The sequence below is a fragment of the Pseudophryne corroboree genome, chromosome 8, assembly GCF_028390025.1.
Source record: "Pseudophryne corroboree isolate aPseCor3 chromosome 8, aPseCor3.hap2, whole genome shotgun sequence".
Classification (NCBI taxonomy): Eukaryota; Metazoa; Chordata; class Amphibia; order Anura; family Myobatrachidae; genus Pseudophryne; species Pseudophryne corroboree.
In genome coordinates, this window is record NC_086451.1 from 414,635,251 (window position 1) to 414,662,188 (window position 26,938).

At 44.4% G+C, this 26,938-nt stretch overlaps 1 protein-coding gene across 11 annotated transcripts in view; it reads left to right on the forward strand.

Moving 5' to 3' along the window:
• Positions 1-26,938, forward strand: part of RYR1 (ryanodine receptor 1) — a 247,739-nt gene that overhangs the window by 168,319 nt on the left and 52,482 nt on the right. For 7 of the 11 annotated variants that reach the window (XR_010183151.1, XM_063937896.1, XM_063937900.1 and 4 more), the window contains 13 exons: positions 4,085-4,255; positions 4,384-4,443; positions 6,011-6,145; positions 6,262-6,374; positions 8,778-8,874; positions 9,497-9,603; positions 9,685-9,736; positions 12,990-13,058; positions 13,323-13,422; positions 13,532-13,611; positions 15,264-15,340; positions 15,514-15,587; positions 25,296-25,313. Coding sequence is in view for 10 of the 11 variants with exons in the window: in XM_063937896.1 (XP_063793966.1) it covers positions 4,085-4,255; positions 4,384-4,443; positions 6,011-6,145; positions 6,262-6,374; positions 8,778-8,874; positions 9,497-9,603; positions 9,685-9,736; positions 12,990-13,058; positions 13,323-13,422; positions 13,532-13,611; positions 15,264-15,340; positions 15,514-15,587; positions 25,296-25,313 (1,153 nt within the window). In the remaining variant the exon portion in view is untranslated. The remainder of the gene's footprint in view (positions 1-4,084; positions 4,256-4,383; positions 4,444-6,010; positions 6,146-6,261; positions 6,375-8,777; positions 8,875-9,496; positions 9,604-9,684; positions 9,737-12,989; positions 13,059-13,322; positions 13,423-13,531; positions 13,612-15,263; positions 15,341-15,513; positions 15,588-25,295; positions 25,314-26,938) is intronic. The other 4 variants (XM_063937898.1, XM_063937902.1, XM_063937903.1 and 1 more) reach the window with 1 other exon arrangement.

Here is a 26,938-nt window from a genome sequence, read left to right on the forward strand (position 1 = left end):
CCTTTACATCTGTTGTTCTCCTGTATGCTCTTCACAGCAGCCAGTTTTTTGTTACATATGCCAAGTCCATGTCATGTTATGTCCATCTCCGCTTCCATACACTATGGGGGTTATACAGAGTTGTTAGCAAACCAAAAAAGCATACTAAAGGGCAAAACATGTTGCAGAGAGATTTTGCCCATTACTGTACTTTTTGGGTTTGCCAACAACTCAGACTAACCCCCTATTTCTTCTTTGGGATCTATACATCTCCATATCTGCAAATGTTTATCCCTTTGCATCCATATCATTATGTTCTCCTTAATCCATCTGTGCATGTTCATGCCGTAGCCTTCATACATGCATGTTCATGTCCTACCTATCATCCGTGTATGTACTTCATGTCGTAGCCATCATACATGCATGTTCATGTCCTACCCATCAACCGTGCATGATTATGTCCTACTCATCATCTATGCATGTTCATGGCCTGCCCATCATCCATGCATGTTCATGGCCTGCCCATCATCCATGCATGTTCATGGCCTGCCCATCATCCATGCATGTTCATGGCCTGCCCATCATCCATGCATGTTCATGGCCTGTCTATCATCCATGCATGTTCATGGCCTGCCCATCATCCATGCATGTTCATGGCCTGCTCATCATCCATGCATGTTCATGGCCTGCTCATCATCCATGCATGTTCATGACCTTCCCATCATCCATGCATGTTCATGGCCTGCCCATCATCCATGCATGTTCATGGCCTGCCCATCATCCATGCATGTTCATGGCCTGCCCATCATCCATGCATGTTCATGGCCTGCCCATCATCCATGCATGTTCATGGCCTGTCCATCATCCATGCATGTTCATGGCCTGCCCATCATCCATGCATGTTCATGGCCTGTCTATCATCCATGCATGTTCATGGCCTGCCCATCATCCATACATGTTCATGGCCTGCTCATCATCCATGCATGTTCATGGCCTGCTCATCATCCATGCAAGTTCATGACCTTCCCATCATCCATGCATGTTCATGGCCTGCCCATCATCCATGCTTGTTCATGGCCTGCCCATCATCCAAGCATGTTCATGGCATGTCTTTCATCCATGTTTAACTGTATAAGTTCACATTTACTGAAAGTAAATACTGGGAGTATTTGGAAGGCCAAAAATTTTATTTTAATTACAATGCAAAAACATTTCATGATGAGGCTATGAAGGTCCACGTAGATAATACTGTCCCTGGAAATGATTATAAAATGTTAGAAACTAATGTGCTGCACCTTTATGTGCACCTCTGACCCTTTAGCCTTATCTTTATGTTCTACACACTCCTACGCCTGATGTCCTTCTCCGTATTTCGGCATCTTTTATTGTTCTCCACATTCACCGACCATCGTTATGTCCTCCTATGTACCCTTATGTCCTCCTATAGCCATAAAGTCAACTGTATGTTCTACATCCATGTATTTTTATATCCCTCTCTACTTCCACAACCTCCATAGCTTTGTACCATTTGTACTCACCCACATCTGTGCATCTGTATCTCTACCCCAAATTAATTATACATTTGGTTTGAAACTAAAACTTGTCTTGTCTCAGTTTAATGTCCATCTGGCCATGCTATCATGTGTTCTGTCTTATTTTTCAACTATAAAACGCCACCCATGACTCCTTGACAGGTCAGCGTTAGTCTTGTAAGTTGCGTAAATGTCCGGAATACTTTATTGTCCTGATTCTGAGTTGCATGCAGAAGCAGCCACTTTATCTTTTTCCGCAGCCACGTCTGCAGCTTTACGCTATCGCAGCTACAAAGCCCTTCCCTGGTGGACATCTGTGCATATTACTGTGCGAGGACCGAGGCGCCCATTTATAGCCCATCTGTAGCAAGTGCAGTTCCACTCTCTGGGCCTAATCCACGTCTGTGCGCACTTCCCTACACAGCTGCGATTTCTCAGGCTCTGGCCTTGCTAATCATCGCAAGTGACGCTGCCGCCCAGGAAAAGAATAGTGACACCCACAATTTGCCAACGCGAAGTCCTCGGCAGCTTCGTACACCTATGCAGCACTGATGTAATAAGGAGGAACATCGACTCCCTGAGTGAGTCTGTGGTCAGGCAGCCTGGAAGCGGCAGTAGCGACGCTGGCTGCCATGTTTCTCTGCGTTCCATGATCGCAGCTGACAGCAGATACACGCCCCGAAAATGGGCGTGATACGCCTGAGTTATTGCCACCACTCCCCTTACATCTCCCCGAAAGGGTCCTGTCAATCACTCATTAAAAATCTCACTGCAAGCGGCATTGCAGAGATACCTTGGCACAGTGCGATCGCGGCGGCAGCACAGCCTGCTGATAATCGCTCAGTTGCGTGAACATCGCCATCGCGTACAAATATTAATTATGCCTGCCTCCTATGTGAGCGGTAGATCATCTCTGTAGCAACCATTTTCAGCAACAGGCCTAAGACACTCCCATAACAGACCCCTATTTTTTGCCACCCCTTGCTGCCTAATGCCCCATACGTTGCCTGTACAGTTCTTGCTGCAAGCGCCTGAATCTCTATTGCGGCTTTGTAAGCACACCATAGGGACCAGTGGTGTGTCCAGAGGTGGGGTTGCAGCACAGTCCAAACTTTAAATAGGGGAGCCACACCAACTGCCACCCCAAACGCTGCCAAACATTGCTGTCATGGACTCACTGGCAGTTGGTGTGGCTCACCCTATTTGAATTTTGGATGGCGCTGCAGCCCCACCTCTGTCACTGCCACTGATTGGGCACATGCACAATATGACTTTTTAGGAGTCTTCTTTCATTAGCAAAAACTCTGTGACAATTGGGCGACTCAGTATCTGGCCCTATACCTTATGCATTGCCTCTTCTGTGGCCCGAGCACTAATGGCCATATCCTATGTAGCAGCTGTAATTTACTAAGGCACGTGAAGCATTATCACTGATGGGTCCGGAAACTTGTCCAAGATCCCATGTGCTATCACCCGATAACAGGAATTTTTTGTCCAAAAATAAACATGCTTTAATAGGATAGCGCAGTACTCACCATCGGGCTAAAATCGCAATATGACCCCGTTTTTTGGGGGGAGCAAAAAATGAACGGGGCTAATAGGATATTACCCTAAATGTTCAAATTATACATAATCCCAGTATTGCTAAATTGAATCCAACAAATGATGTCAGTATGGATCTATCCCAAATTTGACAACGATGATTACTACTCGTACAAGAGAGATGTACAGAATGCCCAGTGATGTTATATTATATCACATCCAATTGCTAAGAAGCTGCACACCCACTGTGTTACGATCGCATTACATCAGGGGTGGGGAACCTGCAGCCCTCCAGCTGTTGTTGAACTACACATCCCAGCATACCCTGCAACAATTTAGTATGGCCAAATAGCAAAACTGTAGCAGGGCATGCTGGTATGTGTAGTTCAACAACAGCTGGAGGGCCAAAGGTTCCAAACCACTGCATTACATGATAGAAGAGTAGCTGCCATATTACTGGGGCCAGGAATTAAATCCATAATACATGTAGATAGTTTATACTCTGGAGAAGCGCACAAGCGCCGGTTGTAATGGAGGGCGAGATGGCCGGAATTCCGAGATTCTAGCAAAACTCGTACGTTTTTTTTTTTTTTACAGAGGTTGGTTTTGCCTTGTAAATGATTGCCGCTTTAAAAAAACATACGAGTTCGGCCGGAATCTTGGAGCTCCAGCAGTCTCGCACTGCATTTCATCTGGCCCCATATCTGGTTTTTTTCACAAGTACTCATGTACTCCAGAAGGGCCTGTGTAGATTAACTTCCCATGGGGTGATGCATGGTGAGCTCTGGTGTTGGCTGACACTTGGTACTTGGCAGAGACCCTGGCTGGGCAGACACTTGGCAAATTTCGGCTGGAGGCCGGAAGTACATGGAGCTGATGCCTGCAGTGGTTGGTGACCTGTTAAGGTGATTGATGTTCCCTCAGGTTTACATGGAAGAACACAACACTGCCGAGTTGCATGCACTTGTATGTCCAGAAAATGCACTGTGTATGCCACGTCTAGATAACCTAACTCTCCTTGCCCACTTTAGTCGGGCGGCTCCGACCAGGAGCGCACAAAGAAAAAACGCCGCGGGGACCGTTACTCTGTACAAACGTCGCTCATTGTGGCCACCCTGAAGAAGATGCTTCCAATTGGGCTGAACATGTGCTCACCGACTGACCAGGAGTTGATTACATTGGCCAAGACACGCTATGCTCTGGTGGGTGCCATATGCACCGGCATTTTCCGATACCAGAAATAAATATATGCCACACTCCTCTAACCTGGCACATTATCTTAGTGGTAAATCTCACTTGTCATAACTCACTTTTATATTTTTATTTGCAGAAGGATACAGATGAAGAAGTCAGAGAATTCCTGCAGGATAACCTCCACCTGCAAGGCAAGGTGAGTACATGCATGGGGCCCTTGAGACAGCCATGGGAGTCAGGTACTGAATAGGGTGTGGCCAAATTGTGGAAGCATAGCCACGCCCTTACCAGGAAAAAGTAAAGTACTATATGTGGCTCTGTAACCAGCGCCACATACTGCAGGGGTGGCCAATTGTCCCCCTCTCCAACTTTCTCAGCCCCGCTGGCACCCTCCAAGACACCTGATGCAATTTTCATGCCAGGCATCAGGGTCTGTTTGTCAAGACCCCACTAAAAATTTTAGTTCAGCCAATTTATCAAAAAATATTATGCCAATTCGTCAGCTCAGGAATGTTCAGCTGCTTGGCTACACTGGTGTCCAACGGTAAGAGTAGTCTTACCGCTCAACAGACAGTCATTTGGGAATCAGTGCATGCGTGAGCTGAAGACCTGACTCCCATTCGTATACTGGAACTGGGTGAAGCCTGGACTTGGGTTTCTAGTTCCAGATTCAATTGAAAAAATAAAATCAGATTTTTGAAAACTGGTAGAAAAGTAAAACCAGAATAGGAAAGCTTTGTTTTCCTCTAATCTGCATGCGAGTTTGGACCTAAGAATGAGCTACACGTCATCTTTCAGGGGCCATTTGTCAGCTTGTCGGAAATCTCTGCTCTCATGCGGTTTGGCTTGCAGATAGAGCATATGTGAGTCAAAACACTAGTGAGACGAGATTTCCAGTTTGTTGCCATGAAGCCAACGGAAAAAAAACTCTGAAAAAAATGCTTTATTTAATAACAAAGCATTTATTCCTGTATTCATGCCATCCTAAAATTTTATTAGTAATCAATACTTCAATACTTTTATCACTGCTGTCCATGTTAAATAAGCATTTATGGGGATGGAGGCACCAGTGAAGGCTACCACAGTCGATAGTCATCACCAGGAAGGGGTTCTTTTCATAGAAGGGCAGGAGCCCTAAATCCTGTAAAAACAATAGTGAACAGATCATCAGGGCCACGGTAATAAGTAAGGGAGTGACAGTCACTTATTACTATGGCCCAGAGTGTTCACTACACCCCATGTTGGGGCATCAATACTAGCTGACCCACCGGGAGTCCATACTTTCCCCTTATATATTTTTAGGTGGGACCTTTTAGAACTCCATTCCGTAACTTGTCTTGACATTTTATAGAGATGTCAGCATGACTTTGTCTTTCATTTATGTTGAATTTGAGATTTCTCTCATTAACCAATTTGTGACACATCTCATTAGTTCTTGCGAGAGAATACTTTTTAATATGTTTGACTTTTTATTATCAAACCGGACTCACATGCTACTGTAACCCAGTCTTCTCAATCCATCAGGAACCTGATCTCAGTGTAGCGTATTGTAAATCAGAAGCCGGGGAGGATTCTGTATTTTTGACATAACAACTATATAACAATGTACTGAGGCTTCAGAAACACATTTCAGTTCTCAAAATGCAGGAGAAGGTTGTGAGTGTTCACATTGCCTTTTCCTCTCTTTCCGTGTCTGCTGTCTTTGACTGCCTTCTCTCTCTGTAACAGTCCGTGTTCCTTTTCCATCTCTCCTTCCCCTTCAGTGTGAGAATTCTTCAATGCGCTGGCAGATGGCTCTTTATAATAAAATGTCAGGTAAAGCAGAGGACTCCAACAGCCCAGAGAAGATTGTGAAACGCGTGCAAGAGGTCTCGGCAGTGCTCTATCACCTAGAACTAGTGAGTAACATTGGGCATCTGTAATAAAACATGCTAAAAGAATGAACTATTGCCCAGCTCTTCATTCTGTTTTCCTTTTGTTTTCTTGCCCCCCTTTCTGTGTCTAATACCCCCAGACTGAGCACCCCTTTAAATCCAAGAAAGCAGTTTGGCACAAGCTACTTTCCAAACAACGTCGGCGTGCGGTAGTGGCCTGTTTCCGGATGACGCCCCTGTATAACCTCCCCAGGTGCGTACTCTAAAAGCGTAGATACCAATGCGATTGAGCTAGCGCTTCTGTAGTATAAGGAACCGCTCACACAAATGCACCTCCTGTATACCAGCAGAAACACACATATGCACCGTTTAGTAGGCGTATCATTTACAACTGCTATAGGGCAGCTGCAAATTTACGCTGATTATGATGACTCAGGTGTATATGCTGTACTTATGGCGCTGGCGCGGAGGCCTGTGCATCATCATGTATATACGGCTCTGCATGTGGGTGGAATCCATGGTGTATCTGTGTCCTTTATCTAAGTGTAATATACTGTACGTCCTCTTTGCTTCAATCTCTGCATCAGCCCTTATGGTAGTGGAATCCGTTTTCCATCCAGCATATGGGAAACGTAATCCTGAACCGCATTATACAATTGCAGTAAGTACATTTTATATTATATTAAATATTCTAATTATCTACAAGAGGTAGAGGTAGGGGTAACATACATTTCTAATCTATGATGAATGCATTATAGATGTGCACCACCATTACTTTTGGTGGCATTCATCTACTCCACCTTTGGAACATTTCAGAATAAAATCTATTTAGTGTGCGTGCGTAAGCCATTGTAGATTGCTATAATTAATAAGTATTGGGTTTTGGATGCGGGATATAAAGTAATAATAATATTTAAAGCAAAACCAGGAGTGTTTTACATTACATCTTATTACCATTTTAAATCTTGTGGACAAAAGCATAGAAAATTGTTGGCTTCGAAAACCTACTGCATAGTAGATAGGTCCCTTCCATAGGCGTATTTATAATGGGTGCAGAGTGTACAGTGCACAAGGGCCCCTGGGTCAAGTGGGGCCCCACATCCTGCAAGGAGATTATAGTTGCCATACGCTACCAGCAAGTAGGTCTTTCCTCTAGCAAGGGGTCATTATCCCAGTGACATCGAGGGGATGATGGGCTGCGCAGTGAAAGCAAAGACTCTGGCACTGTGCCTGAATCTTTACTCTCTAGTGCACATGCGCCACAAAGGAGAAGGGACCCACTTGCCTGCACAAGGTAAGCTGTGGATTGGGCACCCCCATTTTTGCTGTCATAAAATGTGACCAAATATGCATACGGATAAAAGCGTAAGACTTCACGCAAAAGAGTAGCTTAAGTCCCACTCTTAGTGCCTAATCCAGACCTGATCGCAGCAGCAACATTGTTCACTAATGGGCAAAACCATGTGCACTGAGGGGGGGGGGAGGGGGGGGATATAACATGTGCAGAGAGAGTTAGTTTTGGGTGGGTTATATTGTTTCTGTGCAGGGTAAATACTGGCTGCTTATTTTTACACAGCAATTGAGATTTCAGTTTTAACACACCCCACCCAAATCTAACTCTCTCTGCACATGTTACATCTCCCCACCTGCAGTGCACATGGTTTTGCCCATTAGAGAACTATGTTGTTGCTGCAATCAGGTCTGAATCAGGCCCTTTATGTGTTGATTGATTCCCCCAAATATATTTGTTTCTTAAAGTACCAATACTTTAGTCACATTTGTCCAGGCTAATACTTCTTTTACACCCAGCTTTTGACCCGGGTTATTGCTGGTTCTACCAGATCACAGTGTCTTTAGTCCTGTTGGTGAAAAAGCACTATATAAATAAAATTCTTACTATTATTATTATTATTATTATTAAATTAATCTTGAAAATGAACCCAGGTCAAGTGACCAGGGAATCCGACCCTGGTAGCTACAAGAGTTTGACCCAAGTAACGGTGCAGTGTAAACAGCTCGACCCGGGGTTATCTGACCGGGGTTATGCTTAAAAGCTGCTGATTGGCTGTGTATGCAGAGGTCCGCCTCAGGGGAGGGTCTGCGAGTGACATGCAGGACAGACCCGGGTTCAGCGTAGATGGGGCTGACCAGGGAATAACCTGGGTCCAATGTGCAGTGTAAACAGGGTCTGACCCTGGTCTGACCCGGTTTGGAACAGTGTCCGGAAACCTGGGTCGAACCTGGGGTTTTTTTTTTGTGTAAAAGTGGTATCAAGGATCATTAGCAACTTGCAATGATAGAAATCAGGGGCCGGATGTAATTCCGCCCGAGTTCAGCGGCCGTGCGGGATGCTGGACGAACTCTGAGTTTTTTTTAAAGGGGCATGGTTTTGCCTTGTAAGTGATTGCCCCTTTAAAACAAAATGTCTGAGACTGGCCAGCATCCCGCGTGGCCGCCGAACACTGGTGGCATTACATCCCGCCCCCGATCTGTCATATCATTATATTTCCTGCATTAGACAGAGAAAGGGTCATTTATTTTGGGCTGCTGTAGTTATTTTGCAACTCTTGTAAGTGAAGTCTTAGTAATTAATTACAGTTTTGCAGATAAGTAACCACATGCCATAGTCACGCACCTTTTATCCTCTGCGTTATAGGCACCGCGCCTGTAACATGTTCCTGGAAGGATACAAACAAGCCTGGATAGTGAGCGAGGAACATGACTTTGAAGACAGAATGATTGACGACTTGGCTGTGAGTAACAGGGATGCTGTAATCCTTCACAAGATGATTCAGATGGGGTGTGGTATGCGTGACCGGCGGTCTCATACCGCCGCCGTAATCCCGGCGGAGAGTGGCGAGTGCATCAAGCCCTTGCAGGCTTGGTGGTGACCTTCCCACTCTATGGGTGTCGTGGATATCCACGAGTGGGAAAAGTCCCTGTTGGTCGGCATGCTGACCGTCAGGATAGTGAGGGAGCGGGATGTAGGGGGTGGTTATGTGACCGTCGGCCTCCTGACTACTGGTCACATGACTACATCCCTCCAGAAGACAGGGCAGAATCTAGTACAGGTTTTCACCAGGGCCCCCGTGTCAATATATCAATGAACCATGTGTGCACTGATTCTATATAACTAACTTTGAGGATAATAATACATAATAATCAATATATTTTTATGTTTTTTGTCATCCTACCTGTAACACAATTGTGTAACTAGAACTGCTGTCACATTTTGTGTACATGAAAGAAAATACTGTGCTTTAGACACTTTCCCATTTGTTTTTAATACTGGAAGAGGGCTGATGACAATAAGCAAATCAATTGTATGCAATAGATAGTCTTGCGGCTGTTAATGGTTGTGCGATTGTTACATAGAAACCCGGAGAAACAGAGGAGGAAGAGGAGGAAGAAGAAGAGAAAAAGCCAGATCCCCTGCACCAGCTTATCCTGCATTTCAGCAGAACGGCCCTGACAGAGAAGAGGTGAGTGATCTGACTCCTTATTCATCTATGGAATAGACCTTTCCAAAGTCCAAGCTACTTACATAAATCATTCCTCCGCAGTAAACTGGATGAAGACTACTTGTACATGGCATATGCGGATATCATGGCAAAGGTAAGGCATAAAATACAATGTATATTATTATTATTATATATGAAAGAAAAATTACATATATATTGTATTGTATGGTATGGTATTGTAACTGAAGAACATTATAAATTGTATTAATTACAATTATTTTCAATGAGGAACTTAATATAATAGTCCATTGTATATAACAGACATCCTTATAGACAAAAAGGGGATATCACCTCAAACAGTATGTTACTAGTAGGAGGCCATTTAAAGTATAGTGATCAGATCTACAGTATGCATCAGATCACCAGGAAGCAGCGAGGTAGTGATATCACTGTATACATCACTGGTAACATCTCACCTGCAGTATAGTGATCAGTCCTATACACCAGATCACCAGGACGCAGCGAGGTAGTGATATCACTGTATACATCACTAGTAACATGTCACCTGCAGTATAGTGATCAGTCCTATACACCAGATCACCAGGACACAGAGAGGTAGTGATATCACTGTATACATCACTGGTAACATGTCACCTAGAGTACAGTGATCAGTCCTATACACCAGATCACCAGGACACAGAGAGGTAGTGATATCACTGTATGCATCACTGGTAACATCTCACCTGCAGTATAGTGATCAGTCCTATACACCAGATCACCAGGACACAGAGAGGTAGTGATATCACTGTATACATCACTGGTAACATGTCACCTAGAGTATAGTGATCAGTCCTATACACCAGATCACCAGGACACAGAGAGGTAGTGATATCACTGTATATATCACTGATAACATGTGTCACCTACAGTATAGTGATCAGTCCTATACACCAGATCACAAGGACACAGAGAGGTAGTGATATCACTGTATACATCACTGGTAACGTCACCTAGAGTATAGTGATCAGTCCTATACACCAGATCACCAGGACGCAGAGAGGTAGTGATATCACTGTATACATCACTGGTAACATGTCACCTACAGTATAGTGACCAGTCCTATACACCAGATCACAAGGACACAGAGAGGTAGTGATATCACTGTATACATCACTGGTAACATGTCACCTACAGTATAGTGATCAGTCCTATACACCAGATCACAAGGACACAGAGAGGTAGTGATATCACTGTATACATCACTGGTAACATGTCACCTAGAGTATAGTGATCAGTCCTATACACCAGATCACAGAGAGGTAGTGATATCACTGTATACATCACTGGTAACATGTCACCTAGAGTATAGTGATCAGTCCTATACACCAGATCACCAGGACACAGCGAGGTAGTGATATCACTGTATACATCACTGGTAACATGTGTCACCTAGAGTATAGTGATCAGTCCTATACACCAGATCACCAGGACACAGAGAGGTAGTGATATCACTGTATACATCACTGGTAACATGTCACCTAGAGTATAGTGATCAGTCCTATACACCAGATCACCAGGACACAGAGAGGTAGTGATATCACTGTATACATCACTGGTAACATCTCACCTGCAGTATAGTGATCAGTCCTATACACCAGATCACCAGGACACAGAGGTAGTGATATCACTGTATACATCACTGGTAACATGTCACCTAGAGTATAGTGATCAGTCCTATACACCAGATCACCAGGACACAGAGAGGTAGTGATATCACTGTATACATCACTGGTAACATGTCACCTAGAGTATAGTGATCAGTCCTATACACCAGATCACCAGGACGCAGAGAGGTAGTGATATCACTGTATACATCACTAGTAACATGTCACCTAGAGTATAGTGATCAGTCCTATACACCAGATCACCAGGACACAGAGAGGTAGTGATATCACTGTATACATCACTGGTAACATGTCACCTAGAGTATAGTGATCAGTCCTATACACCAGATCACCAGGACACAGAGAGGTAGTGATATCACTGTATACATCACTGGTAACATGTCACCTAGAGTATAGTGATCAGTCCTATACACCAGATCACCAGGACACAGAGAGGTAGTGATATCACTGTATACATCACTAGTAACAGGTCACCTAGAGTACAGTGATCAGTCCTATACACCACATCACCAGGATACAGAGAGGTAGTGATATCACTGTATACATCACTGGTAACAGGTCACCTGCAGTATAGTGATCAGTCCTATACACCAGATCACCAGGACACAGAGAGGTAGTGATATCACTGTATATATCACTGATAACATGTCACCTACAGTATAGTGATCAGTCCTATACACCAGATCACAAGGACACAGAGAGGTAGTGATATCACTGTATACATCACTGGTAACATGTGTCACCTAGAGTATAGTGATCAGTCCTATACACCAGATCACCAGGACACAGAGGTAGTGATATCACTGTATATATCACTGGTAACATGTCACCTACAGTATAGTGATCAGTCCTATACACCAGATCACCAGGACGCAGCGAGGTAGTGATATCCCTGTATACATCACTGGTAACATGTCACCTAGAGTATAGTGATCAGTCCTATACACCAGATCACCAGGACACAGAGAGGTAGTGATATCACTGTATACATCACTGGTAACATGTCACCTAGAGTATAGTGATCAGTCCTATACACCAGATCACCAGGACACAGAGGTAGTGATATCACTGTATACATCACTGGTAACATGTCACCTACAGTATAGTGATCAGTCCTATACACCAGATCTTCAGGATGCAGAGAGGTAGTGATATCACTGTATACATCACTGGTAACATGTCACCTAGAGTATAGCGAATAGTCGTATACACCAGGACGCAGAAAGGTAATGATATCACTGTATACACCAGGTCACCAGGACACGTAAAGGTAGTGATACAGGTTGAGTATCCCTTATCTAAAATGCTTGGGACCAGAGGTATTTTGGATATCGGATTTTTCCGTATTTTGGAATAATTGCATACCATAATGAGATATCATGGTGATGGGACCCAAGTCTAAGCACACAATTCATTTATGTTTCATATACACCTTATACACACAGCCTGAAGGTCATTTAATACAATATTTTTAATAACTTTGGGTATTAAACAAAGTTTGTGTACATTGAGTCATCAAAAAACAAAGGTTTCACTATCTCACTCTCACTCAAAAAAGTCCGTATTTCGGAATATTCCGTATTTCGGAATATTTGGATATGGGATACTCAACCTGTATCACTATACTGTATATATCACCTGTAACATCTCACCTAGGGTATAGTATATGAATTTTGGTAACTTAACTTTCTAAATGATGATACTCTTCTTGATCCCACCCAGAGTTGTCACATGGAGGAGGAAGGGAAAGCCCCCGCTGATGAGGAAGAGGAAACTGAACTTACATTTGAAGTATGTTCTTCTCTTTTGTTATTCTTTTAGATTTCCTCATCTCTTGCCACCATTTCCATGTCACTCTGCTCAGTCATAGGTAATGCAATATAACGCACAATGTGTACATTCTTAAAAGTTGATGATAGATCTTTATAATTCAACCTTGTGATTCCAGGTAAACTTCCAAATCAGCCTAAGCCTACTTTATCAAATAGTTTTTAGCACCTTGTCAGATTTGCCTCTTCAACATCCCTATTAACCAGCTGCCTCCTCTGCTCACAGGAGAAAGAGAAGGAGAAGCAGAAGCTGCTGTACCAGCAGTCTCGTCTCCATAACCGTGGTGCCGCAGAGATGGTCCTGCAGATGATTAGTGCATGTAAAGGTGAGAGGGGAGCAGTCAGGCACCAGGATAAGAATTAGCGGCAGGAGATATTCTCCGTGCTGGGTCAGGTGTCTGTCTTACTCTGCTCATGAGTAGCTTTCTTTCACAGGTGAGCCGGGGTCCATGGTCTCCTCAACGCTCAAGCTGGGAATTTCTATCCTTAATGGGGGTAACTCGGAGGTCCAGCAGGTAAGATATCGGCCAGTGTGAGGCTTTTTGTATCAGACACGCAGGGGGAGATGTTTTAAACCTTCTAAAGAGGACAAGTGTAGATGTTGCCCATAACAAATAATCAGATTCTAGTTATCATTTATAAATGCCTTTAACCACTTGCCTGGCATGGTCGCATCAGATGTGACCACACCAGCCAGTTCGTTATCTGACCTGGTCGTACAGGATGCGACCAGTCAGATAAACTGTGTTCGCAGCGGCAGAGAAGGGAAACTTCCCTCCGCCGCTGCTCTCAGAGGGATCGGAAGGTCCCTCTGCCTTCCAGCCCCCAGTGTTGCTGTGCTGCCGATCATTGCTGATTGGTCAGCACGGCAGGATCCCCCACCCCCAGCGGCTGCAGACAATAGTAGCCACTGGTAAGTGTAAATCATCGCCCCCAAGCCACACCCAGACCCCCCCCTGCGTACCTGGCAGCTGGCCGGGTTCTAAAAACTAAAGTCGCGATGGTCGCAATGTTACCTATATTCCGATGGTCGCAATGTTCCCGATCGATGTTTCAATGTTTTGTAAAAAAAATATATATTTTTTTTTAAATCAAAAACTAAAATCATTTAAATTCATGTTCTTCAATTAAATTCATGTTCTTCACCTAATTCACGCATTTAAAAAAACAACAATTTCTGAACGGTTTTTTGGGAAAAAAATCGTCAGTTAAGTGGTTAAAAAAGAATGCTGCTTTAAATCTACTGGCTAAATCGGCAGCATCACGTGGCTTCCCGCAACTCACTTGGGTATTACACATATCCCCTTGGTCTCCAAAACCTTTATTCTGAAGTATAAAAGGTTATCCCAAATATTAAAATATCACCAGATGTTCAGCTCAGTTTTGTACAAATTTGGCATAATGGAAGCGTGGGTGTGGTTCATTGGGTCAACCCTAACTAGGTCAACAGTCACTGGGTCGACCACTATTTATCGACAGTGAGTAGGTCGACACCTGAAGTAGGTTGACGTGGTCATGGGGTCGACACAGAAAAAGGTTGACGTGGAAAAAGCTCGACATTCGGTTTTGTTTGTTGTTTGTCATTTTCTTCGTAAAGTGAGCGGAACCCCAATTAGTGCACCATGTCCCCTTGCATGCTTCGGGCAAGGTTCCTATTCCCAATCATAGTCCATGAGGATCGTAAAGTAAGAAAAAGTTTTAAAAATGATTTTTATTTATTTAGAAAACTCATGTCGACCTTTTCATGTGTCAACATTTGCCGTGTGGACCTACTGATCAGGTCGACCTAAATACCATGTCGACCTAATGCATGTCAACCAATAGTGGTCGACCTAATGACTGTCAACCTAAGAGTGGTCGACCTAAAGACCGGATACCTGGAAGCGTAGACACAAGTGCTGGTAATTGTAAAGTTACTGGTGCAGAGATCAGTGCTCAGACATATGGGGAGTAGTGGTAAACGTAAAAAAGATTCTTCTGATGTATCAAACCTCGGAGAGAGATAAAATACCAACCAATCAGCCCCTAACGGTCATTTTTCAAACACAGCCTGCAACGTGGCAGTAAGGAGCTGATTGGTTGGTACCTTATCTCTTTCCAAGCTTTGATACATATGCCCCTCTGAATGTAAAGTTCTCACTTTTCCTATTCTCCGTTCCTTCTGCAGAAAATGTTAGATTACCTAAAGGACAAGAGGGAAGTTGGCTTTTTCCAGAGTGTGCAGGCCCTGATGCAGACCTGCAGGTGAGGACGGTTCTCTTGGTATACTGTGTATACTGTATATGTATTATTTTAAGCCGAAAGAGACTTCATTTAGGCAAGACTGTATTCTTTAATGAAGCATTATTAATTATCAATCAACTCATAAGTTACCTGTAGTTATAACTTCACCTATAATATGTGACTTTTTTGAGCAGCGTCCTGGACCTGAATGCTTTTGAGCGTCAGAATAAGGCAGAAGGACTCGGCATGGTGACAGAAGATGGGACAAGTGAGTACAAACAGGACTCTGACACAGAGAGTCAGCATTACATTATGATTCCGCCACCACTATTATCTGGCATTGAGAAAGAATGTAAAGGAAATATAGCATTGTGCAATACCAACAGGATGTGTGTGTGTGTATACTGTGTATATATATATATATATATATATATATATATTATATGTGTGTATATAGATAGATAGATAGATAGATAGAAAGTACTCTTACAGTAGTCCTGTCCAATCGTCGCCTAGCAGCACATTTTTGGGGCCCTATCCCATTTTGTAAATCTCTATAGACTCTAGTACTATTATTCCTTTTCAATATATAATAACGCACTGTGCACGGTAGTCTTATTCAGTGCTTATTAATTTGCATTAGTCTCAGAAGAGCTTGTACAATACTATATACTATACACCTTAATAACCTACCCCCAGGGTACTGCATTGCATAAGGACACTGACAGGGGGTGTATTAGTCCTATTACATTTGGATGCACGGATGTAAACCAGGAAACTAATTTGTAACTGCATTACGTCACACGATTAGTAACCACACATAAGCACGTGAGAGAATTGACATTGGGGGTCATTCAGACCTGATCGCTCGCTAGGTTTTGGCACTGCGCTGCGATCAGGTCAGAACTACGCATGCGTATGCAACGCAATGCGCAGGCACCTCGCACGGGTACAAAGCAGATCATTGCTGTGCGATGGATTGTACGAAGAATCCATTCGCACAGCCGGAGACTGGAAAGGAGATTGACAGGAAGAAGGCGTTTGTGGGTGTCAACTGACCGTTTTCTGGGAATGGTTGTAAAAACGCTAGTGATGTGCACCGGACATTTTTCGGGTTTTGTGTTTTGGTTTTGGATTCGATTCCGCGGCCGTGTTTTGGATTCGGACGCGTTTTGGCAAAACCTCACCGAAATTTTTTTGTCGGATTCGGGTGTGTTTTGGATTCGGGTGTTTTTAAAAAAAAAAAACTAAAAAACAGCTTAAATCATAGAATGTGGGGGTCATTTTGATCCCATAGTATTATTAACCTCAATAACCATAATTTCCACTAATTTCCAGTCTATTCTGAACACCTCACACTATTATTTTTAGTCCTAAAATTTGCACCGAGGTCGCTGGATGGCTAAGCTAAGCGACACAAGTGGCCGACACAAACACCTGGCCCATCTAGGAGTGGCACTGCAGTGTCAGACAGGATGGCACTTCAAAAAAATTGTCCCCAAACAGCACATGATGCAAAGAAAAAAAGAGGCGCACCAAGGTCACTGTGTGACTAAGCTAAGCGACACAAGTGGCCGACACAAACACCTGGCCCATCTAGGAGTGGCACTGCAGTGTCAGACAGGATGGCACTTCAAAAAAATTGTCCCCAAACAGCACATGATGCAAAGAAAAAAAGAGGCGCACCAAGGTCGCTGTGTGACTAAGCTAAGCGATACAAGTGGCCGACACAAACACCTGGCCCATCTAGGAGTGGCACTGCAGTGTCAGACAGGATGGCACTTCAAAAAAATTGTCCCCAAACAGCACATGATGCAAAGAAAAAAAGAGGCGCACCAAGGTCGCTGTGTGACTAAGCTAAGCGACACAAGTGGCCGACACAAACACCTGGCCCATCTAGGAGTGGCACTGCAGTGTCAGACAGGATGGCACTTCAAAAAAATTGTCCCCAAACAGCACATGATGCAAAGAAAAATGAAAGAAAAAAGAGGTGCAAGATGGAATTGTTGTATAAACAGGACATGCACACTTTAACGAACCCATCATTTCAGCGACAGGGTTTGCCACACGACTGTGACTGAAATGACTGGTTGGTTTGGGCCCCCACCAAAAAAGAAGCAATCAATCTCTCCTTGCACAAACTGGCTCTACAGAGGCAAGATGTCCTCCTCATCATCATCCTCCGATTCCTCACCCCTTTCACTGTGTACATCCCCCTCCTCACAGATTATTAATTCGTCCTCACTGGAATCCACCATCTCAGATCCCTGTGTACTTTCTGGAGGCAATTGCTGGTGAATATCTCCACGGAGGAATTGATTATAATTCATTTTGATGAACATCATCTTCTCCACATTTTCTGGAAGTAACCTCGTACGCCGATTGCTGACAAGGTGAGCGGCTGCACTAAACACTCTTTCGGAGTACACACTGGAGGGAGGGCAACTTAGGTAGAATAAAGCCAGTTTGTGCAAGGGCCTCCAAATTGCCTCTTTTTCCTGCCAGTATACGTACGGACTGTCTGACGTGCCTACTTGGATGCGGTCACTCATATAATCCTCCACCATTCTTTCAATGGTGAGAGAATCATATGCAGTGACAGTAGACGACATGTCAGTAATCGTTGGCAGGTCCTTTAGTCTGGACCAGATGTCAGCAGTCGCTCCAGACTGCCCTGCATCCCCGCCAGCGGGTGGGCTCGGAAACTTAGCCTTTTCCTCGCACCCCCAGTTGCGGGAGAATGTGAAGGAGGAGATGTTGACGGGTCACGTTCCGCTTGACTTGACAATTTTCTCACCAGCAGGTCTTTGAACCTCTGCAGACTTGTGTCTGCCGGAAAGAGAGATACAACGTAGGTTTTAAATCTAGGATCGAGCACGGTGGCCAAAATGTAGTGCTCTGATTTCAACAGATTGACCACCCGTGAATCCTGGTTAAGCGAATTAAGGGCTCCATCCACAAGTCCCACATGCCTAGCGGAATCGCTCTGTTTTAGCTCCTCCTTCAATGTCTCCAGCTTCTTCTGCAAAAGCCTGATGAGGGGAATGACCTGACTCAGGCTGGCAGTGTCTGAACTGACTTCACGTGTGGCAAGTTCAAAGGGTTGCAGAACCTTGCACAACGTTGAAATCATTCTCCACTGCGCTTGAGTCAGGTGCATTCCCCCTCCTTTGCCTATATTGTGGGCAGATGTATAGGCTTGAATGGCCTTTTGCTGCTCCTCCATCCTCTGAAGCATATAGAGGGTTGAATTCCACCTCGTTACCACCTCTTGCTTCAGAAGATGGCAGGGCAGGTTCAGGATTGTTTGGTGGTGCTCCAGTCTTCTGTACGCGGTGGCTGAATGCCGAAAGTGGCCCGCAATTCTTCGGGCCACCGACAGCATCTCTTGCACGCCCCTGTCGTTTTTAAAATAATTCTGCACCACCAAATTCAATGTAAGTGCAAAACATGGGACGTGCTGGAATTTGCCCAGATGTAATGCACGCACAATATTGCTGGCGTTGTCCGATGTCACAAATCCCCAGGAGAGTCCAATTGGGGTAAGCCATTCTGCGATGATCTTCCTCAGTTTCCGTAAGAGGTTGTCAGCTGTGTGCCTCTTCTGGAAAGCGGTGATACAAAGCGTAGCCTGCCTTGGAACGAGTTGGCGTTTGCGAGATGCTGCTACTGGTGCCGCCGCTGCTGTTCTTGCTGCGGGAGGCAATACATCTACCCAGTGGGCTGTCACAGTCATATAGTCCTGAGTCTGCCCTGCTCCACTTGTCCACATGTCCGTGGTTAAGTGGACATTGGGTACAACTGCATTTTTTAGGACACTGGTGACTCTTTTTCTGACGTCTGTGTACATTTTCGGTATCGCCTGCCTAGAGAAATGGATCCTAGATGGTATTTGGTACCGGGGACACAGTACCTCAATCAAGTCTCTAGTTGCCTCTGAATTAACGGTGGATACCGGAACCACGTTTCTCACCGCCCAGGCTGCCAAGGCCTGAGTTATCTGCTTTGCAGCAGGATGACTGCTGTGATATTTCATCTTCCTCGCAAAGGACTGTTGGACAGTCAATTGCTTACTGGAAGTAGTACAAGTGGTCTTCCGACTTCCCCTCTGGGATGACGATCGACTCCCAGCAGCAACAACAGCAGCGCCAGCAGCAGTAGGCGTTACACTCAAGGATGCATCGGAGGAATCCCAGGCAAGAGAGGACTCGTCAGACTTGCCAGTGACATGGCCTGCAGGACTATTGGCTTTCCTGGGTAAGGAGGAAATTGACACTGAGGGAGTTGGTGGTGTGGTTTGCAGGAGCTTGGTTACAAGAGGAAGGGATTTAGTGGTCAGTGAACTGCTTCCGCTGTCATCCAAAGTTTTTGAACTTGTCACTGACTTATGATGAATGCGCTGCAGGTGACGTATAAGGGAGGATGTTCCGAGGTGGTTAACGTCCTTACCCCTACTTATTACAGCTTGACAAAGGCAACACACGGCTTGACACCTGTTGTCCGCATTTGTGTTGAAATAATTCCACACCGAAGAGCTGATTTTTTTTGTATTTTGACCAGGCATGTCAATGGCCCTATTCATCCCACGGACAACAGGTGTCCCCCCGGGTGCCTGATTTAAACAAACCACCTCACCATCAGAATCCTCCTTGTCAATTTCCTCCCCAGCAACACCCATATCCTCATCCTGGTGTACTTCAACAGTGACATCTTCAATTTGACTATCAGGAACTGGACTGCGGGTGCTCCTTCCAGCACTTGCAGGGGGCGTGCAAATGGTGGAAGGCGCAAGCTCTTCCCGTCCAGTGTTGGGAAGGTCAGGCATCGCAACCGACACAATTGGACTCTCCTTGGGGATTTCTGATTTAGAAGAACGCACAGTTCTTTGCTGTGCTTTTGCCAGCTTAAGTCTTTTCATTTTTCTAGCGAGAGGATGAGTGCTTCCATCCTCATGTGAATCTGAACCACTAGCCATGAACATAGGCCAGGGCCTCAGCCGTTCCTTGCCACTCCGTGTCGTAAATGGCATATTGGCAAGTTTACGCTTCTCATCAGACGCTTTCAATTTTGATTTTTGGGTCATTTTACTGAACTTTAGTTTTTTGGATTTTACATGCTCTCTACTATGACATTGGGCATCGGCCTTGGCAGACGACGTTGATGGCATTTCATCATCTCGGCCATGACTAGTGGCAGCAGCTTCAGCAGGAGGTGGAAGTGGATCTTGATCTTTCCCTATTTTAACCTCCACATTTTTGTTCTCCATTTTTTAATGTGTGGAATTATATGCCAGTATCAATAGCAATGGCCTACTACTATATATACTGCGCACAACTAAAATGCACCACAGGTATAGAATGTAGATGGATAGTATACTTGACGACACAGAGGTAGGTACAGCAGTGGCCTTCCGTACCGTACTGCTATATATACTGGTGGTCACTGTGTCAGCAAACTGCAAAACTAAAATGCACCACAGGTATAGAATGTAGATGGATAGTATACTTAATGACGACACAGAGGTAGGTACAGCAGTGGCCTTCCGTACCGTACTGCTATATATAGTATACTGGTGGTCACTGTGTCAGCAAACTGCAAAACTAAAATGCACCACAGGTATAGAATGTAGATGGATAGTATACTTGATGACACAGAGGTAGGTACAGCAGTGGCCTTCCGTACCGTACTGCTATATATACTGGTGGTCACTGTGTCAGCAAACTGCAAAACTAAAATGCACCACAGGTATAGAATGTAGATGGATAGTATACTTAATGACAACACAGAGGTAGGTACAGCAGTGGCCTTCCGTACCGTACTGCTATATATACTGGTGGTCACTGTGTCAGCAAACTGCAAAACTAAAATGCACCACAGGTATAGAATGTAGATGGATAGTATACTTAATGACGACACAGAGGTAGGTACAGCAGTGGCCTTCCGTACCGTACTGCTATATATAGTATACTGGTGGTCACTGTGTCAGCAAACTGCAAAACTAAAATGCACCACAGGTATAGAGTGTAGATGGATAGTATACTTGACGACACAGAGGTAGGTACAGCAGTGGCCTTCCGTACCGTACTGCTATATATACTGGTGGTCACTGTGTCAGCAAACTGCAAAACTAAAATGCACCACAGGTATAGAATGTAGATGGATAGTATACTTAATGACAACACAGAGGTAGGTACAGCAGTGGCCTTCCGTACCGTACTGCTATATATACTGGTGGTCACTGTGTCAGCAAACTGCAAAACTAAAATGCACCACAGGTATAGAATGTAGATGGATAGTATACTTAATGACGACACAGAGGTAGGTACAGCAGTGGCCTTCCGTACCGTACTGCTATATATAGTATACTGGTGGTCACTGTGTCAGCAAACTGCAAAACTAAAATGCACCACAGGTATAGAATGTAGATGGATAGTATACTTGACGACACAGAGGTAGGTACAGCAGTGGCCTTCCGTACCGTACTGCTATATATACTGGTGGTCACTGTGTCAGCAAACTGCAAAACTAAAATGCACCACAGGTATAGAATGTAGATGGATAGTATACTTAATGACAACACAGAGGTAGGTACAGCAGTGGCCTTCCGTACCGTACTGCTATATATACTGGTGGTCACTGTGTCAGCAAACTGCAAAACTAAAATGCACCACAGGTATAGAATGTAGATGGATAGTATACTTAATGACGACACAGAGGTAGGTACAGCAGTGGCCTTCCGTACCGTACTGCTATATATAGTATACTGGTGGTCACTGTGTCAGCAAACTGCAAAACTAAAATGCACCACAGGTATAGAGTGTAGATGGATAGTATACTTAATGACGACACAGAGGTAGGTACAGCAGTGGCCTTCCGTACCGTACTGCTATATATACTGGTGGTCACTGTGTCAGCAAACTGCAAAACTAAAATGCACCACAGGTATAGAATGTAGATGGATAGTATACTTAATGACGACACAGAGGTAGGTACAGCAGTGGCCTTCAGTACCGTACTGCTATATATACTGGTGGTCACTGTGTCAGCAAACTGCAAAACTAAAATGCACCACAGGTATTGAATGTAGATGGATAGTATACTTAATGACGACACAGAGGTAGGTACAGCAGTGGCCTTCCGTACCGTACTGCTATATATACTGGTGGTCACTGTGTCAGCAAACTGCAAAACTAAAATGCACCACAGGTATAGAATGTAGATGGATAGTATACTTAATGACGACACAGAGGTAGGTACAGCAGTGGCCTTCCGTACCGTACTGCTATATATACTGGTGGTCACTGTGTCAGCAAACTGCAAAACTAAAATGCACCACAGGTATAGAATGTAGATGGATAGTATACTTAACGACGACACAGAGGTAGGTACAGCAGTGGCCTACTGTACCGTAATGCTATATATTATATACTGGTGGTCACTGGTCAGCAAAACTCTGCACTGTACTCCTCCTATATAATATTATACTGGTGGTCCCCAGTCCCCACAATAAAGCAGCACACTGAGCACAGATATGGAGTGTTTTTCAGGCAGACAACGTATACTGGTGGTCACTGATCAGCTGCTATATTATACAGCTGCTCCCCAGTCCTCCCCACAATTAAGCAATAAAGCACAATCAAGTTCAACAATAACGGAGAGGACGCCAGCCACGTCCTCTCCCTAACATTTCCAATGCACGAGTGAAAATGGCGGCGACGCGCGGCTGCTTATATAGAATCCGAATCTCGCGAGAATCCGACAGCGGGATGACGACGTTCGGGCGCACTCGGGTTAACCGAGCCATACGGGAGAATCCGAGTATGGCTCGGACCCGTGTAAAAAGGGTGAAGTTCGGGGGGGTTCGGTTTCCGAGAAACCGAACCCGCTCATCACTAAAAAACGCAGGCGTGTTCATGCGTTTGCAGGACGGGTGTCTGATGTTAATTCCGGGCCCGGACAGGCTGAAGTGATCGCAGCGGCTGAGTAAGTTCTGGGCAACTCAGAAACTGCACAAAGTTTTTTTGTACTGCTCGGCTGCACATGCGATCGCACACTTGCAAAGTAAAAATACACTCCCCTATGGGCGGCGACTATCTGCTCGCAGCACTGCAAAAAAAAACTAGCGAGTGATCTAGTCTGAATTATGCCCATTGAACAGTATATATTATGTACAGTAACTGCTACAACGTCATGCGATTAGTAACCACACATAAGCACGTGAGATAATTAAAGACATTGTACAGTATACATTATGGGATCGGTATACCTCCAATCAAAATGCCGATGTTCAAAATCCCGACACCAATTGACCGATGGTCAAAATCCTGACATGGACAAAATACCGACATTTAAAATACTGACAAGGTCAAAATACCGACATGTAAAATGCCGATAGGTCAAAATACTGACATGCGTTTTTGTGTGTATATGTCGACATAAGTCAACATGGACGCCATGTAAAGTGTACCGCGTCCCCTCGCATGGCTCGCTGCGCTCGCCATGCTTCGGGCATCATTATATTCCCCCTCCAGGTCCACTGGGATGGTAAAGTGTGAACAAGTCGGTTTCAATGAAAAAAATCATGAAAAACTCGTGTCGGTATTTTGACCTGTCGGCATTTTACATGTCGGTATTTTGACCTTGTCGGTATTTTAAATGTCGGTATTTTGTCCATATCGGGATTTTGACCTTGTCGGAATTTGACCATCAGTCAATTGGTGTCGGGATTTTGATTGGAGGTAAACTGACTGCATCCCTACATTATGTACATTGTTTGCTACATTACTTGATTCAACCATTTCTCCATTTGTAATATTCCACTTTAGGCTCTTTGATCTTCTGTAGGTGACATAGTCAGACATCCAGTGTGCAGATGAATAGTTATTATAGTGGAGCTGGGTCATCCACTAGGCAACCTAGGCTCCTCCCAGATTTCTCTAGTCCATCTAGGCTCCTCCCAGATTTCTCTAGTCCATCTAGGCTCCTCCCAGATTTCTCTAGTCCATCTAAGCTCCTCCCAGATTTCTCTATCCCATCTTTTACGCTTTGTTATGCCCTTTTTTACAAATATAAAAGAAGGGGCTCTGTCCTGTATCTTGCCAAAGTCACCATAGAGTCTTAAGGCCCATACACACTTGCCGATAAAATGAGCGACGTTGCTAATTTTCCCCCTCCCTGAGCGGCGTCGCTCATTTTATCGGCAAGTGTGTATGCCGCCAGCGAGGATCGATGCGCGGCCCCGCGGGTTGGCAACGATCGTCGCTGTCGGCAGTGCATGCATTCTCGATCTGGACTGTCGTCCAGGAGCTGCATGCACGGCCGGCGGAGGCGTGATGTCACTGGGCGATATGAGCGGTCCTATCGCTCAGTATGTAAAGGCGGCCGCCGACCGGCCGGCCCGGGAGGGGGAACACTAGACGACATCGCTCAAAGAGCGACATCGTCTAATGTGTATGGGCCTTTAGTTCAACTCTGCTTAGGATAAATGTCTCCAGTACTTAAAAGATCCCAGAACTTTTACATGTTACGAGTTCCTTTTTTTATATACAGTTAGTTTGTATGTTTAATTGATATGGTTATAACTAATGGGTTTTACCATTCATTTCTGTACAGTATATACATTTCCTTATATAAGCCACTATTGTATCACAAGCTAACGTAAACCTGAAATGACCTGCAATGTGATTTTTCATCTATATCTGACCTGTGTTTCCCAACTTCTCCATCTCTTCTCTAATCACATCATTGCTAAACACAGGAAATAATTATATGTTCTGTATTACAAACTATTTTTCTCTCTCTACCTGTTTCTGGTTTGGGGAGTGGGAGGGGACTGTTGTTTTATTCTTGGCGCCATCCAATTAATGTGTTTGAAATAATGATATTCACCTTTTCCTTCCTGTTCCCTGACCTGTGATTGTGCCCCCCTCCTTTCCCGCCTGCCTCTCTCTCATTCCCTGACCTCCTTGGTTCCCAGTCATCAACCGTGAACAGGGTAAATGTTCATTTAAACCTCACTCCACCGATGCTTCTACTAACAGGTCACTATCACCCGCCTTTTCCTCTCCCTTTGCTGACCGAGCCCACCCAAAAGGGAAAATGATTATCATATGGAATAATACATAAGTCTCAAAAGAGAATGTTCCTTCCTACCATATGGGGTGTGTTTAACATCAACTGTACATGCTACATTTATTCGAAGTGTAGATGCTGCAGATGGAGATCTGCCTTACTTAGGTGTTACTCTGAATACCTCACTCTAAATAGCTGAGATACGTATCTACAAATCAGGCTCCCATCTTAGGTATTATTCGTACTATGTGGACCTGAAGATCTAGCGGCTATCAATGTTTACATCATAGTAGGATATCATCTTGAGTACAGTGATCAGTTCTGTACAGGAGATCTTTAGGAGGACATCAACAGACATATGTCATGTTTCATGTTTATAGGTTTCATTCTATGGGGCTTATTTATCAATAATTATTTTTTGGGATCCCCAGAATTTACCATTGGGGAACATTTCTGAAGGCACAGCAGCCCTCATAGGTTTCTAAGGGAGTTACTATGCAGATATATTTACCAATTGACCTCAGCCCCCGTAGCTGACACCACCTGAAGATGGCATTCGCCTATGGGCTATTGTATTGGGGATTTTTCGGAGGGGGATCCTCCTCACTGACACATGCGCCATGGACCCGAATTGGGAAGCAGAGTGACAGCGTAAGCTATCACTCTTCTTCCAGGTCTTCCCTGGGATGGGGGATGTCAGAGCCCGTCTCCCAGCAAGAGCGTAATACTTAATTTGCATGAAAATATAATTTTTTATGATGCAAATTTAGGCAAAGAATATTTATCACATCAACATTAATAATGCAGATTGTGATAAACATGCTCCTATATGTCACCACTAGATATTCATGTACACGTCTAATACATTATTTCTTTAATGATTACTTCTGCTCCGTCGCAGAAGCTTATTTTGGTTGGGTTAGTTCAGCAGATTCCATCACAACTAATTTCCTTGCACATTGTTCCTCTTCCCTAACTAATCGTTTAATGACTCCCGCCAAGCCTCAGGTGTCAGTGCTTACTAATGGGTTATTTCCAGGTGACCTTCAGGCATGTCATCTCTGGCATCCCCAGCAAGTTCTTTGAATAACTTGAAATTACAATTTTTTTCTCATAATTGGGTCTATTCATGAAGTAGTGAAAAGAGTGGGGTGACTCCAGTGGAGAAGTTGCCCATGGCAACCATTCAACATTGAAGTAACATTTATCAAAAGCATTCTATAAAATGATACGGAGCAGCTGATTGGTTGCCATGGCCGACTTCTCCACTGGCTCACTTCTCCACTCTTTTCACTGCTTCATGAATAGACCCCAATGTTTGATTTTTTTCGAGTTATATTTAAGGATCATTTGTAGAAATACCAGATAGTGTAATTCCATTGCTTTTGTATAGTACATTTCTGACACTTCTAGAACTTTACACTCTGGGGGGGGGGGGGGGGGGGAGATGTACTAAGTCTTGGGCAGAGATAAAGTGAACGGAAATAAAGTACCGGCCAAGCGGCTCTTAACTGCCATGTCACATTCTGTGTTTGAAAAATGACAGGA